Source organism: Vicia villosa, linkage group LG5, assembly GCF_029867415.1.
Source record: "Vicia villosa cultivar HV-30 ecotype Madison, WI linkage group LG5, Vvil1.0, whole genome shotgun sequence".
NCBI classification, from domain to species: Eukaryota; Viridiplantae; Streptophyta; class Magnoliopsida; order Fabales; family Fabaceae; genus Vicia; species Vicia villosa.
The window spans coordinates 146,568,120-146,583,405 of NC_081184.1; the positions used below are offsets into that span (position 1 = coordinate 146,568,120).

General features: G+C 30.3%; 2 protein-coding genes and 1 non-coding gene across 4 annotated transcripts; 2 read left to right on the forward strand and 1 right to left on the reverse strand.

Annotated features, from left to right (window-relative positions):
- Positions 1 to 3,823: 3,823 nt before the first annotated feature.
- Positions 3,824 to 5,392, forward strand: LOC131603050 (cytochrome b561 domain-containing protein At4g18260-like). 2 transcript variants are annotated; one of them, XM_058875296.1, is made up of 3 exons: positions 3,824 to 4,139; positions 4,221 to 4,394; positions 4,671 to 5,392. In XM_058875296.1, the coding sequence occupies exons 1-3, from the start codon at positions 4,002 to 4,004 to the stop codon at positions 5,172 to 5,174; spliced, it is 816 nt and encodes a 271-aa protein (XP_058731279.1). In that variant the 5' UTR covers positions 3,824 to 4,001; the 3' UTR covers positions 5,175 to 5,392. The 2 variants fall into 2 exon arrangements, with proteins under 2 accessions (XP_058731279.1, XP_058731280.1); XM_058875297.1 differs by having other exon boundaries at positions 4,224 to 4,394.
- A 312-nt stretch (positions 5,393 to 5,704) lies between these two features.
- On the forward strand, positions 5,705 to 5,777 carry TRNAF-GAA (transfer RNA phenylalanine (anticodon GAA)). Its single transcript has one exon. It is a non-coding gene; the product is annotated as a tRNA-Phe (tRNA).
- Positions 5,778 to 8,928: 3,151 nt separating this feature from the next.
- Positions 8,929 to 11,627, reverse strand: LOC131603048 (urease accessory protein G). Its single transcript, XM_058875295.1, has 4 exons — positions 11,029 to 11,627; positions 10,174 to 10,295; positions 9,994 to 10,098; positions 8,929 to 9,309 (listed from the first exon to the last, which is right to left on the reverse strand). The coding sequence occupies exons 1-4, from the start codon at positions 11,570 to 11,572 to the stop codon at positions 9,226 to 9,228; spliced, it is 855 nt and encodes a 284-aa protein (XP_058731278.1). The 5' UTR covers positions 11,573 to 11,627; the 3' UTR covers positions 8,929 to 9,225.
- Between the last annotated feature and the right edge of the window lie 3,659 nt (positions 11,628 to 15,286).

The window sequence follows — 15,286 nt, forward strand, 5'->3', positions numbered from 1 at the left end:
AAACATCTTCTAATCCAAAGCAAAAGGTGTGCGTGTGTTAGCCTAGAAATTCTCACTAAAAGGAAAATAATAAAGGATAGTTCGTTGAGAAATGCTAAGTATTGGAAGCTTTAATTAACAAGTTTCGACAAAAACAATTCTATCGATTGGGAAGTCTCGACAAACAAAATAGACATGGTTTGAAAGAATCACATGAACATATCCCTAAGAGTAGGATCACACTTTTCTCTAAACATGTCCAAAATCTCGAAAAGTACATTTTTACGAAAGTCTATCTCGACAAGATACTTGCGTCGATGATATCATCAGTTATCAAGAGAGACTTATAAATTTTCCAATTCAAAGAGTAAGTTGAAGGAACGTCAACGAATATTACATCGGACGGTTTGAAGAAGCAGTTAATAACTTTGAGCAGTTACGAATGTGGATTTGGACATTTCAGCAGTTTTTGAAGTCTGTCGACATGGAAGCATTTCAGAAAGATAAACTGCATGCTAATACATGTCATTCATTTGAAGATATAATTGTCGCCGACGATTATTTAAGACTAGTATAAGTAGAAGACTCGTACATTGTAATAGAGGTGGCAAAATTTTACACATTCTCTCTATAGAATTGAAGTACACGAGTCAAAGAGCGAAACCGTTTGTGAGGAACAATGTATGGGTCTATGTCATTTCATTTCATTGTGTTTTTGTTTCCTTAAATAAAACGTCCGTCTTTACTGTCTCTCATCTTTGTTTTTTATTTAATGTCATTTATTGTATTTCATATACTTGTCATTTACCAAAGTTTTTTGAAGTTAAGGTTTGTTTATGTTATCTTTACACAAGCATTTACATTTAACTCACATGCACTACTTTTCATATGAATACTTCAGACAAATTGTTCTCGAGATTTTTCGAGTTAATCTCACAAGCACAGTAAACTCGTGACTGTTTACCAAAAACACCGATAAACAATTGGCACACGCAGTGGAACCCTTCTGTGCGAATAATTCTAAGACTTTTTGAAGAAAATTGTTGTCTTACACATATACATTGGTTTGTTCTTTATGCATAAAATGATTATGAGTTTCAAGAGTAAATTATTTTGAGGAGTGGTAGAAAACTTCTCAAAATGTATCGTCTTGTAAGAAATCCAACACCACCCCAAAATAATGCTCCAAAACCAGGATAACGTTTAGTCGAGCCAGCCATTTACTGCAGGAACTCCGACTTCTGATGGAGAAAACGCTATTGTCATAAGCCAGATAGTGATCTCAACTGTATCACCATAAGTAGTGGTTTCGACACCACAGGTTTCGAGTATGCCGACCAGTCCTAAAGTGGCATAGAAAATAGGAGACCAAAGGCCTCATTCCCCATTAAGATTTACGTTACCTTAGGGTAACGGGGAACAACCATATGGCATGTCAACAACGATGATGGTAAGCCTACACCATAGCGTGTTGACATATTCAAATAATGTGATGGCAATATCATCCCCTATCAACCCTTATTTAGCATCAGGGTCCATTGTAAACAACCTTGCTTCTCTCACTTGCTCAAGTTAGACCATTTCCCTCTTAAATTTTTGCGACGTGAATCCCACGTCACTACAAAAATTTTGAAAATTTTTAAACTCTCCCCATGTGAGCGTCATTATCTTTTTAATTTTTTATTTTAATTTTATGGTTGCGACGTGATTCCCACACTGCAATTTTTTTAAAAAAATATAAAATTCTGACACCCACAATATTTACGTTATGTATATTATTTTAATATTAAAAAAATTAGTGACGTGATTATCACGTCGCAACTGAATTTTTTTTACTCACGTGATAATCACGTCACAACTTCATGTGACTAGGAAGTGTTTTTCTTGTAGTGTTTGAACATTCTTACAATAATATATATTTTTTACAATACTATGATGTTTTAAAATACATTGTGATATCTTAATTCAGATAACATCTGTGCTTTCTCATGACTCCTTAAACTCCGTTTAAAAAAAATTGTGACAAAAGATACTTTGGTTTTAAAACCATATGTTTTAAATTAATTTAAATAAATAATTTTAATTAATTTGTATGTTAATAAATTTTCGAAAAAAAGTGAAATAAACAAATAAATCATCACTGCTAAAATACTTCAATTGATAGTTGTGCAATGACATCAGCTATAAAATTATAGATTCAAATCTACGATATTCTACCTATTCATCTAACTTCAGCCAATACACTATTTGACAAAAAAAATAAAAAAAAAAAAAAAATCAAGGATTGATCTGCATAATCTACTATCTAGCTATTAATGAAAAATGCCACCATTCTACCAAAAATGTCCTTCACTCTTTTAAAATTTACAAAGTAAAAAGGGTTGTTTTGTCTTTTCATAATCAAGCCAATATTCTAACTTTTAAACAAATATCCAAGTGACATATGTATTGACCATTGGATTTTCTTTTGTCTCACTTTTTCTTCACATGTTCTCTCTCCAATATTTTCACTTTTATTTTAATTTTTCCCCCTCAATTTTCTTTTTCCTTTTTTATTTTTTTAAACATAAATAAATTAATAAATTGAATCTTTCTTAATGGAACGAAAAGGAATACGTAAAAATTCACTCAACAGAAAACATAATTATTTTATGATTATTAAAAAATTGTTGATAATTATTAAAAAAAATTATTTTCAAATTTCTACTTTACTTACGGGTCACTATCAACAAAATACATTTTTCATTTTAGCTAACAATTTATTTGACACAAAATTCTTATTTTCAAATGTCAAAATTTTTACTTTTCTCACGGGGCATTATCAGCAAAATATCTATTTTATTTTAATTAACAATTGTCTTTATTTGAAACACAAAATTCTTATTTTCAAATGTCAATTTTTCTATTTTTATTACGGGGCACTATCAACACTATACCAATTTTATTTTTATTAACAATTCTATATAAATACACAAATGAATGACAATTCTCTCTCTCTCTCTCTCTCTATATATATATATATATATATATATATATATATATATATATATATATATATATATATATATATATATATATATATATATATATATATATATATATATATATTCATTGCCACATAAGATCATTATTTAGCTTTAGTATGATTTTTACAATATCTATCTCAAAATAATATTACATTTTGCTCATTATAACTTTGCACTTGTCTTTAAAATACAACAAGTTAGATCCAACCAACAAAATATGTATAATGTTAATTTGTACTTGATAAAGTGACACTAGACACAATTAGTTAGATCTAGACAAAAAAAATACATAAATTGATCCTTTCAATGATGAAATATTTTAAATATTAATATGTATTGCAATTTTTTCATTGTAATATTATTGAAAAACCGATTCATTCTTACTCTAAAGATAATTTATTATTTAATAGGTGTTAAGTTATAACTCATTTGTACATGTCTTTAATATTGAAAATATGAATGAAATATTTTATGAAGTGTCATGGGACACAACCAATTAAATTCTAAGCAGTAAAACATACATAAATCTAATTCTCAAATTGCAGTATAATTTTATACTACTAAATAATATTTACCCGTGCGGTCGCACGGGTATATTACTAGTTTTATCCACTTTAATCATGTACATACAAATTGTCCATCTCAAAATCTATATATTCAAATGCATATCAATAAAATTTTGACCTATTAGTATCAAATGTCAACCAACCCCACGTTACAAAAGTGAGGTAGGGTAACATAATAGTCTCAACTTTTTTCATTTTATTATATACTTTATTTTTAGTTATAATCTTGAACTTACATTCAACTAACACATTCATATTGCATGTATAATGTATCATCCCTTTAAACATTCAAAGCTTCTTTATATAAAAAGCAGATAAAGTCCCTTCATTAACACACTTTATAACCTCTTCTGCCATACCAAAATCATCATATCCTAAACCATCTTTACCTTCAAAACTCAGAGAGAAACAGTGTGAGAAACATAGAAGAATGCATATTTCTCACATGCTAGTATCCTTTGTTATGGTTTTATTTTATGCTTCTGTTCTTCCTTTCACTCAATGCACAACTTTGGAGGAGGTGAATCTGTTCGATAGCCACAAGAACACAAATAACAAACTTCACAAGGTATTTATATACCAATTTCTTTCTTTGGTGTTTCCTATATATTTTATCTTCATGTTCTACTTGTTTAATTAATTAATATAGCAGGTAAATCATCACCATCAGAAATCATCTGATATAGCATTACATGGATTTATTCTATGGGGTTCAATGGGATTCTTAATGCCTCTTGGAATACTTACAATTAGAGGATCCAATAAAGCTGAACCTGGATCAAGAAAGAGTAGAATACTCTTCTATCTCCATGTTGCTTTTCAGGTCATGTACTATATAGTATACATCTCTTGCATTAATTAGTTGATTATTTTTGTTAAAAACTTGATTAGTGGAGTAAGTAAGATACTTTCTTCAAAGTTACATTATGTAATCATTGAAGTTTTGATCTGTGTGACAACATAATCATAACTCACTTTATCTTTTATAGTGGTGTGTCCAATGTTTCTTTTTATTTTTTTTATACTACCAAACATAATTATATTAGTATTATATTGAAATGACCTCATTGTACATATAATCTAACATTTCATCTAACAGATGCTTGCAGTGGTTCTTGCCACAGCAGGAGCTGCTATGTCATTGAAAAAATTCGAGAATTCATTCGATAACAACCATCAAAGATTAGGTCTAGCACTTTATGGTGCTATATTGCTACAAGCTTTCATTGGATTTTTCAGACCTCATAGAGGAAAGAAAGTAAGGAGTTTTTGGTACGTAGTACATTGGATGCTAGGAACAACAGTGTCCTTTGTGGGGATCATAAACATTTACACAGGACTAATAGCGTATCATAATAAGAGAACACTAAAAAGCACAATGTTTTGGAGTATAGTTTTCACAGTGGAAGTCACTTTCATAGGATTGACTTATCTGTTTCAAGACAAAATGGAGTATATGAAAAAGCAAGGAGTGATTGAAGGAGGTAGTGATGAGTCAACTATGTCATGTTACCAAGATGTGATTCCTCAAAGGCGAAATGAAAAGGAGATGTTGCCAGTTGCATGTGGAAAGATAAACGCACTTGGAAATTTGTTTGACTAATATGTGACATGGTATTGTAACTAGCAGTGTGACATTGGTGTCACTTTTGAAAAAGTGAATCTTCACAGATTTTTTAATGTAGATTTTTCACGTGTGTTATGAACATGATAAGTTTGTTTTGTGTGTATGTGTGATTGTGAATACTGACACTATAATGTGTAGAGTATTTTATATATTTATATTGGAATGTTACTTGAAATGAAAGGGTATATGTGATGTTATTGATCTATTACATAGCTATATGTAATTTCACGAGGAGGCAATGATGGATACTTTAATCTGAAGCAGTGTATGAAACTAGATCAAGTTTATGATGGCTCTCATGCATAGAGCTAGCTATCATTCTTATATCTGAATCAAGTTATTAAGAAAATGAAAGACAGAGTTCGAAATCATTCTTTATTCCTGATAGCAATAGAATATGATAAATAAATAAATAAATAAATAAGCAATGCTAGAAGGGTGAGAGGCTTGATTCTCAATCATGAAAAACCAGTTGAAAAAAGAGCGAACTTATGTTTTGAACATCAGCGGGGATAGCTCAGTTGGGAGAGCGTCAGACTGAAGATCTGAAGGTCGCGTGTTAGATCCACGCTCACCGCATTTTCAGTTTTGCCTTGATTGCACGCATAAACACATTCGGTTCATTGTACTTGGTCAAATTGACACTTAACAATAATTTTCTTTTAAATAACGTAGAAAACTATTTTTTTGAAATAACAAAAAGTAAAATATTTTTATATTGAAAGAAAATAGTTTTTGAAAATAATAAATAATTTTTTTAAATGTTAAAAAAATTCATGAATTAAATGGGTATACATCCAATTAAAATATGATATAGTTGGATTAAATTGCATTTTATGTTTAGTGTATATATTATTAGATGGAATACTTTTAAGTATTTTCTTATGGAATGGATTGTTTCATTCTTTTTTTTTTTCATTTATTCAGTAAAAAATAATTTTATTTTAGCCTTTTGCAAAAAAAAAAAAAATTAATAATTTTAGTCATTCAATCAATTTGTCTCATTTTTTCTGGGTTACACATTCCGTTATAATTATCATACTCATTGTCACCTCTTTTTCTGTATCCATCCATTCCCAACCATGGTCAACAGGAAAGCACCATCTCTTATACCGACGGTAGCAGTGATGCAAATGCCCGGACGTAGATGCTTGCCTCCATGGATAAACTATGTCAGAATTAGAAACTGAAGTACAACGTCCTCAACACCAACAAGAGACCAATTTTTTAAAGGAGACAAAAGTGTTGGACCTTCAACCACTTTCAGACGAAAAATGGGAAGCGGTCCCCGAGTGGTTCAAGCCTCCCTGTCGTGCAAAGTTTGACGAGCGTAGTGATTCCTATGAACATTTCACCTATATCAACACCCAAATGTCCATCATCGGAGCGTCTGATTCACTGAAGTGTAAATTGTTGTCTAGCACCTTCAAGGACACAACCTTGCAATGGTATATAGGTCTGCCCAAAGAAATAACAATAATTGTATACCTGTTGGATGATGATCATTATGTATTTAGGTACAAAGTGTGTGAGGATGAAAAAAAATATTCTAGATATATTATAAACTCATCCTGATTCCATCAAGTTGTTCAAACATTTTTCACTATGTTGATAATTGATTCAACATATAAGACTAACAAGTACAAGCTTCAACTTCGGGAAATTATTAGTGTCACTTCTACATATAGATGACTTTTTGAGTTTGGTTTGCATTTTTTTAAAGTGAAAAGGAGGATAATGTTATGTGGTCTTTATAAGTATGTTCGACTACATTTAAAGAGCAATAAAACATGCCACACATGATTGTCATCGATCCTGATAACACGTTGATGAATTCGATTCCAGAGGTGTTTCTTACATCTATGGTTTACTGTGTAGGTACTATATAACAAAAAATATAAGAGGTAGACTTAAGCCTACGGTAGGGACCAAACAAATCAAGGGTGAAGAAGAGAAAATGGTCAAACCTAGTGTGACATTGGATAACATAATAGATGTTTGGAATGTTATAATAAATTATTTTACTGAGGAGTTACATGTCGATCTATCATATAGTTCAGAAGGGCGTGCATGGCATATCCAAAATCACCAACTTTTTTGCAGGTTTTTTTAACTTATCATTCCACAAAAGAAAATAAAACTTGGTCAAATAATTTTTTGAATAGGGTGGAAAAGTTTACAAAGTTGAGTGATATTGAAAGACAACTAAATCAGACAAATTAAAATGCGGAACCACCCATAAATATTGATTTAGGTCGTGACATATCTTTTGACACGTTTTAGTTTTATCTTAAAATGCATTTAGGTGGTGACATAAATTTTTATGTAATCTTAAATTCTAATTTTTACCGATGTAACTCTGGTACATTTAAATGTGTTTTAATGTATAGCTAACATTACGTGTATAAATATTGGACTTAACATTTTGTATGTTATAAAACTAGTTTTGTCAGTTTGTTAAAAATATGTTCTGTAAGTTTACATGTTGAAATCTGTAAGTGAATCCAGATTTCAAACTCCAGAAAAATCTCATACGTGTTCTAAAAAGTGGGGGTGAATCCGAATTTTAATATCTGAACAAATCCCTTTTTTGTGACATTTAGTACATAACAAAGTGAATCCAGAGTATTGAAACCCAGACGAACCCCCGAGACAATTGTTTTTGTATGGTCCATATTGATTAAAACATGTATAAATATGATTCATATGTTGTTAATAAAAACACATCATAATAAGAAAATATTGGTATATCGTATTTGTTTACTTCAACGTCGTGAGGCCTCTTTTTGAATGTAGAGTCATAGAGGACACCCCTCTTGTAGATATGAAATTCAAATTGGAGAATCCCTTGCACTACTTACACAATCAAAGAATGGTTAAGATCGAGTATCGTTCACCCTCGATTGATAACGAAAAGAAGATGAAGTTCAATAATTTTGAGCTGAAGACAAATGCACATGTAAGCGTTATGTGGAGTATATTTCATCATTACGCAACTAAGGGTTCAATCGAGGTGGATGCAACAATTGCAAGATCAACCAACAATATTATGAAGATGTTGAATTGTCATGAACCATCTTTTGGCAATAAAATGGCAGGTTAGATTTAAATTAACAAATATCTACGTTGTATTTGTGTATGTGATAACAAAGTTCTATATCTAGTTATGATTTTCTTCATCCTCTGTCTGAAATTGTTTATGTTTTATTGTGATAACATGGTATATTTTTTATTTTGAAAACCCATCCAAATCCTTTAACTTTGATTTTTCCTCGTTTTGAGATTAGGTGTGGGGTGGTTTGTTGAGGCGTGTCTAAATTTTAATTTATATATATTGTTAATCTAAATTTCAAAATCTGAACACATACCTATGATTTGATTTATTTTTATAGAGAATTTGTTGTATATTTGGTGCATTCGAATTTTAAATCCGGATTCTAAAAATATTTTTGAAATTTTTTCAGAATGTGTGAATAAGACATCAGGTATAATGAGGAGTAGTGCCTACAAAAAATTATATTTACAATAATATATAAATAGTTGGTCTTGCAGACTATTTATATATTTCAATTCAACCAAAAATTGGTTCATCCTAAATAGCAAAAGAACATCATTATATCTTGAAGCCCAGTATTTTGAATTCAAGCATAAGACATCCACTTAAAATATTAAAACATGAAGTAACTAATTTCCATTTTTGGGGACAAACATTAAATATACTGGATTAGCATTGCACACCAAACACAACAATCATGCATGCCTTTAATTTATTCAGAGATCTAGATGTCAATTTGATTAACATGACTCAAATAAGTTATTTGGCATAGTAGCCATAGCCATAGAAGATACTCACACACAATGATTAGGTCCAAGGTAGTAACGTGATTCGCAAAATAGATACTTAACATTAATGAAAAGACAACGAACAGGATAGGCTGGGTTCCGCTCCTATCGCTCGAGCTACCAGCTTTATTATATATCATTCTGACTGACTAATCTGAATCCAACACCGTTCTGCAAAAAGATGTCAACGACGTTTCTTCCCAGTAGCTGCCTCCCATGCTTGTATGACATGATTCACAATTTCATCTACCCCTACATTGTGCTTTACCTGCACATTGATGCGGAAATAAAGTTAACTTAGAGAAGTGAAAACATCATGGGCTGTCGTCATTCGAAATACAAGCCAGGTCATTTAAATAATGTGGTTAGGATGGTAGAAATTGAAAATCTGAAAAGAAAAGAAAAATCCATGTGCTATAAGGTGCGTGATTTGTTGAATACTGCATAACTCACAACAAGCTGTGTTATTATTTGCTTTAAAGATGTTACAAGGAAGCACAGCTCGCTCATAATTCTGTGTTTCCTTCCATATTTTGAATCAGCTAAATGATTATAGAAAAATGCTTCATATAAACTTTGACGCACTTCCATAAATAAAATGAGATAAACACATACACACATTCAATGCTATATAACCAAGTTTCAATTATAAATCCTATTCCTCACACCCTTGCCATTATAAATACTCATTCGCACACTTGCCGGCTTATTTCCTGTTCAGAAAACAAATCTAAAATTCATTGTACAACATATTCATCAATTAATCTATGGATTCCCTACAATGAGATATCTTCAGTCAATTGATTGATACCATCTGATATTTGATCGAACAACTCTTGATGTACTTACTGTGTGACCGACAGATTTCCTGACTGCGGAGAATCCGAGTTTTGCTGCATATATTCAAAGCCAAAAAAGGTGCAAGAAACACTAGAAAAAGTTTTTAACTAACCTGAGCAAATACAAATGGCCCGCTGTCTCTCATCCTAAGAGCATCCCGCTGCATGACACCCAAGTCAGCCCCAATTGCTTGTGCAAGATCAGTCTTGTTAATCACCTGCAATTACATCCTATTAGTTGCAAAGATCAGTTTATGAGTGCCACAGACAATTATGCAGCATATAGCACTTACAAGGAGATCAGCTTGTGTGATTCCCGGACCACCTTTCCTAGGAATTTTATCACCACCAGACACATCTATGATGTAAATAATATAGTCAGCCAGTTCCCTGCTGAAATTGGCAGCCAAGTTATCTGCACAAAAACTCAAGTCAACATCCAAACTTTTCTTTGAGCTTTATCCTTAATGTCCCCAATTCCAGACATCATTTTCATTGAGCTTAAATGAAGAACAAATGTTCTGAAGAACCCGGAGTCGAATACAGGCTAAAACAAGCTTCGGTCAGACAAAAACAAATACATCATCTTGGTAAATTTAAGGGACTAAATTTTCGGATGCCGATAGTTTAAGGACTTCATTGACTATTCATTCATTAGATAACATACTTAAATCATTTATTCTAACTGAATTTGAAACACATTGAGCAACTTAGCATATGGTTTGAAGGTATAGAATTGATTCCGGAATGATTTTCAGATGATTGGTTATTCTAAAGTAGAATTGATTCTGCCTCTAGAATTGATTCTTTTTGAAGCTACAATTTATAGCTTTTGAGTTTAAAAGTAATTTTTATATTGAAATTTGTTGTTCAACACACTTTTACATAAACATGTCCAAACATAAATCACTTTACATCCAACTCACTTTTAACCAGAATCAATTCTACTAAATCAATTCACTCAGAATCAATTCCCCTCATCGCATAACCAAACATAGCCACAGTTGGCTAATTTTTAGTAAAAGTGGAATGAACCGTAAATTTCACTATAAAAATCACTTTTAGAAAGCATAATCAACTCTACTCGAGAGCTAGACACTCTAAACTTAAAACTAAAGACATATTGAAGTGATTAATAGTGATAATACCTCCTCCAGATTCACAGAGAAGTAGATCAGCTTTATAAAGATTAGAAAGCTCCTCAAGTGGTCCAAGATTAATACTAATATCCTCCCTAATCGCAGCATGAGGACACCCACCAGTTTCAACAGCACGAATCCTTTCTTCCGGAAGCGCTTCGTGCTTAACCAAAAACTCACCATCTTCTTTCGTAAAAATATCATTCGTGACAGCAGCGAGACTGTAATGATCCCTTAGGTTCTGACAAAGGGCTAACATCAAAGCGGTTTTGCCAGTACCAACGGGCCCACCAATGCCGACGGTGAAAGCTCTTTCATTGAAATCTCTGTTGATGAGAGGTTGAGCTCTTCTGCTGAAGAATCCAGGTGAGTAGATTGGTTCGTGGGAATGAGGTGCAAGACCGTCGTGGCTGTGGTAGACTTTTCCGTCGGCGCCTACGAATGAACCGTCGTGATGGTCGTGCTTGTGGTCATGGTTATGGTTATGGTTATGGTCATGGTCATGGTCATGGTCATGGTCATGGTCATGTGTGTGCTCGCCTCCGGAAGCCATTGGTTGGATGTTATTAAGCTAGATTCTCTCAATTTCCAATGATACTCTATTACTCTTATTTTCATTCCTATCAAATAAATACCTTCTAAATTTAGTGCTAACATTCTTATTATTATTTTTTTATTATTAAAAAAAATTGAGTGATGCAACTATCAACCAATCACGATTTTATTAAGCGTCAACTCAAACTCAAACGGTAAATTTTAAATTATTATATGATATAGCAGAATTTTTTATACAGTATTACTTTTAACTTTATTATTATTATTATTATTATTAATGTTTAATTTGTGTGAAGAATGATTAAAATTTATTAAAAAATTATTCATAAGTAAAAATTTAAGTTTTACATAATGTGGGTATACAATATTTTATATTATAAATAAATTGTAATCACTCATTAATCACAAATATTTAATTTTAATAATTATTATTTTTTAAATTATACAAGTAAATTAATCTCTGCAAGTTTATAAGTTCGAGTGTGTTTTTTACATTTTTTTTTCTTCTTTCACATGGTATCATACTAAGCTATATATAAGTTTAATGCTATATAATTTAGAGGATAAGGTGTGTGTAGTGTAGACCAAATGAACAATGTGATAAGACTGACCGATTTTGTAACCATGTGATTGTATTTTTATTGAGATATAAGATAAGAGTACGATGAATTTGTCTTTTAGGTAAAAGTGTTTTTTTTTTGTTCAGACAAACACTGATGAATGTACCACATATCAATTATTGACCTTACCAACAATGTACTAGGAATTGATTTGAGACTGTAAAAATGAGTAAATTTGAAACAAATTTAAAGCATGTGAATTGGATGTATAAAAGATGAGAGTATTCGAGAATGTGATCTTGTGTCCTACTAGTGTGAGAGTCACGTGGTTGTTGCATTTGTAAATTAGACATTACGAGGTTGCTTCCATACAATGTTGTCTCAAAGACAACTTAGCATAAAAGAGTAAAATAAGTTTCACAAGGCTCAATTTAGTCAATGAGACAAATTTACTCCGGACAATTTTATCTACTTTCTTTATATTTTGGGTCAGTTTGTTTCAGGTTTAAAAAAATGATTTTTTTTTATTTTTCAAAATAGATTTTCTTTAATTAATTTTTAAAATATTACAAGTTTTTTTATATTCGTTTTTTCTAAAATGAAACACTAATTTTGACATCCTATGATATAAATATACATTATTGAAAATAAAAACTTAGTTAAAATCACAATTTTTTCAAAAAGTTGTATTTCAAAATAATTTTTATGAAAATCTATTTGAAATAGCTTCAAAATTAAGTGATTTTTTGAAATTTTGATATCCAAATTTTTTTTCATAAATAAATAAAATACCTAAACTCACATTTTTAAGAATAACTGTTCAAACAAAATTTTTATTTGAAACTTTTATAAAAAAAATATTTATAAAATATTTTTTCACAAAATTATGTAACACTATAAAAATCATTTTAAAAAAAAAACCAAAACAAACGGGTCATTTGTTTAGTTTATTATCAAAATAGAGTAAAATAAATAAAATCAAGACCATTGTATAGTAGTTTTTTAAAAACAAAACCCAATTTTGGCATTAGTTTGGGCCTTTACATTAGTTTGTTTCTCATGAGTCATGAGGATTTATCCTGCCGCTCTCACTTTGACTTGACATTTTCACATATTTTTTCAATGATAAAAATATTATATGTATACCTTACAAAAATTTATATTCTCAAAAAAAAACTTTGATAAACATGTAAAATACGAAGAAAAAATAACTGTATTTAAGCAAAAAAATCTTATATGAAAATTTTAGGAAAAAGTAAAATGTATGCAATTTTAGATATTATAAAAGTCGGTATTAGTTTATATCGAAATTTTTTGTATTTTGTTATATTTTTAATGCATATTTTGGAAAAAACTAATATTTTTTGAAAATTAGTTGTGTATTTACCGTATTTTTTAACGTATATTTTTTTTACTATTGTTACTTCGTGAATTCTTCTATACTTTGCTACTAATAAAGTGTCTGAGTTTTGTAGTCATGTATTCTTTTGATACATTGCCACCTGTATCTACTGCATGTTGGTCGCCTGATTCGGGAATCACTTTGAAAGAGGCGACTAAAATTTTTAAAGCATATAAGAGGGATGTAATAATACTTATGAATGAATGTAAGGAAACTAACTTTTATCTAGATAGGTATATTTAGAGAGAGTTAAAGTTTGAAGAAGAATATGTGAAAGAAGAAGAAGAATAATGCATAACATCAGATAAAAAAGATGTAGAAAGAATAGAAGAATCGGAGGTAAACAAGAAATACAGAGAAGGAGAAAGAAGGCAACTTGAAGATGATATAGTTCTGGATGAAACTCCAAAGCCACCAATTTGTGAAGATGTGGATATCTAGAAAGAAAATCTTCAACAAAAGAGTATCCCTGAAAACCATTTGAACAACAAGGCAAATGAAAGACAAGAAATTGATGAAGTATTGGATGTCATTTATGTCTTGTTCACTATAATCAAACTGAAAATGATTTGGAAGCAATATCATCAATACCTCAAGTTCATGGGATTGCTACCAAACAAAAAAAGAAAAAAGATGATGTGTTCTTTGTGTCATATACGACACCCTAACATATGGAATGAGTCGTCGAGTCATGCGACGTTAAACGAAGCGCTTCGTGGGAGACAACTCACGCTTTTAATGTTTTATTTTGTTTGGTTTGGTTTTCAAGTAAATAAAAAGGGATATGTCTGGTGAAAGCTAAGAAGCAGCAATTGGTGTTACAAGACCTCTGTGAGTCACCCCACTCGATTTTGTAAAATATGCAAAAATGTAGTGTGCTTCTATAATCCTTATATAGTAATTTACTAGAAGGTCATAGTAGCATTACGTGTCTCTTTTACTTAATGAACTCATTAATTTAACACTCATCTACTAGTTACACAAGTAATAATCACCCATCTCATCGTCTGAACAATTTCATAAAGAAGATTCTTATCTTCTTCCGTCTTCGTATCAGATTTTTATCATATAAATGTAATTTTCGGCGTTATGTAACATTGATGAAAATGTTTGAAATAACTTTTGCTGATAGCAAAACCCTTTTTTCGGTTATTCTATACTGCATTATAATAAAAACGGTCGAGAAAATAAAATTTATTGTTTTTATTATTATCTTTTTATTAGTTTAATAAAAATACTTTTATGTTTTCATTGATAAAATTTCTTTATGAACACATATTATTTTAAATTTTTAAATGGATAAAACTACTGTTTATTGGAGAGACCGGAAATTATTTCAAAGGAGAAAATGTTTTTATTTTATAATTCTATCACAAATAATTTTGTTATTCTAACACTAAAATTTTGTTAAAAAAAAGGAGATAGTTTTAAAAATTAAGGCAACTAATTTTTTATTTTTTTTTCCGAACACTAAAGAGGCTGAAATAAAAAAAAAATAGAAAATACTATTGTGAACCACAATGAAATTAAAATCCTAAATAATTTGAATATAACTTGAACTTACGAATATTATATTATTTAATTTTATATTCGATCATAATATATTATAGATGTGCGTTTCTACAAATAATTATACATATAAACTTAACATCATATAAATTCCAAACTTATAACTTTTATTTTATTTTTATATTTTATATTTAAAAAATATTAATTTAAAATGTGAAATATATATATATATATATACATA

Excerpts from the sequence above, each read along its gene's own strand:
- LOC131603050 (XM_058875296.1), top strand. The coding sequence starts at position 4,002 with ATGCATATTTCTCACATGCTAGTATCCTTTGTTATGGTTTTATTTTAT. Across the intron at positions 4,140-4,220 it reads CAAATAACAAACTTCACAAG|CAGGTAAATCATCACCATCA; the intron begins GTATTTATATAC and ends TAATTAATATAG. Across the intron at positions 4,395-4,670 it reads ATCTCCATGTTGCTTTTCAG|ATGCTTGCAGTGGTTCTTGC; the intron begins GTCATGTACTAT and ends TTCATCTAACAG.
- LOC131603048 (XM_058875295.1), bottom strand. The coding sequence starts at position 11,572 with ATGGCTTCCGGAGGCGAGCACACACATGACCATGACCATGACCATGAC. Across the intron at positions 10,099-10,173 it reads TCACACAAGCTGATCTCCTT|GTGATTAACAAGACTGATCT; the intron begins GTAAGTGCTATA and ends ATGTAATTGCAG. Across the intron at positions 9,310-9,993 it reads GGCCATTTGTATTTGCTCAG|GTAAAGCACAATGTAGGGGT; the intron begins GTTAGTTAAAAA and ends ATCAATGTGCAG.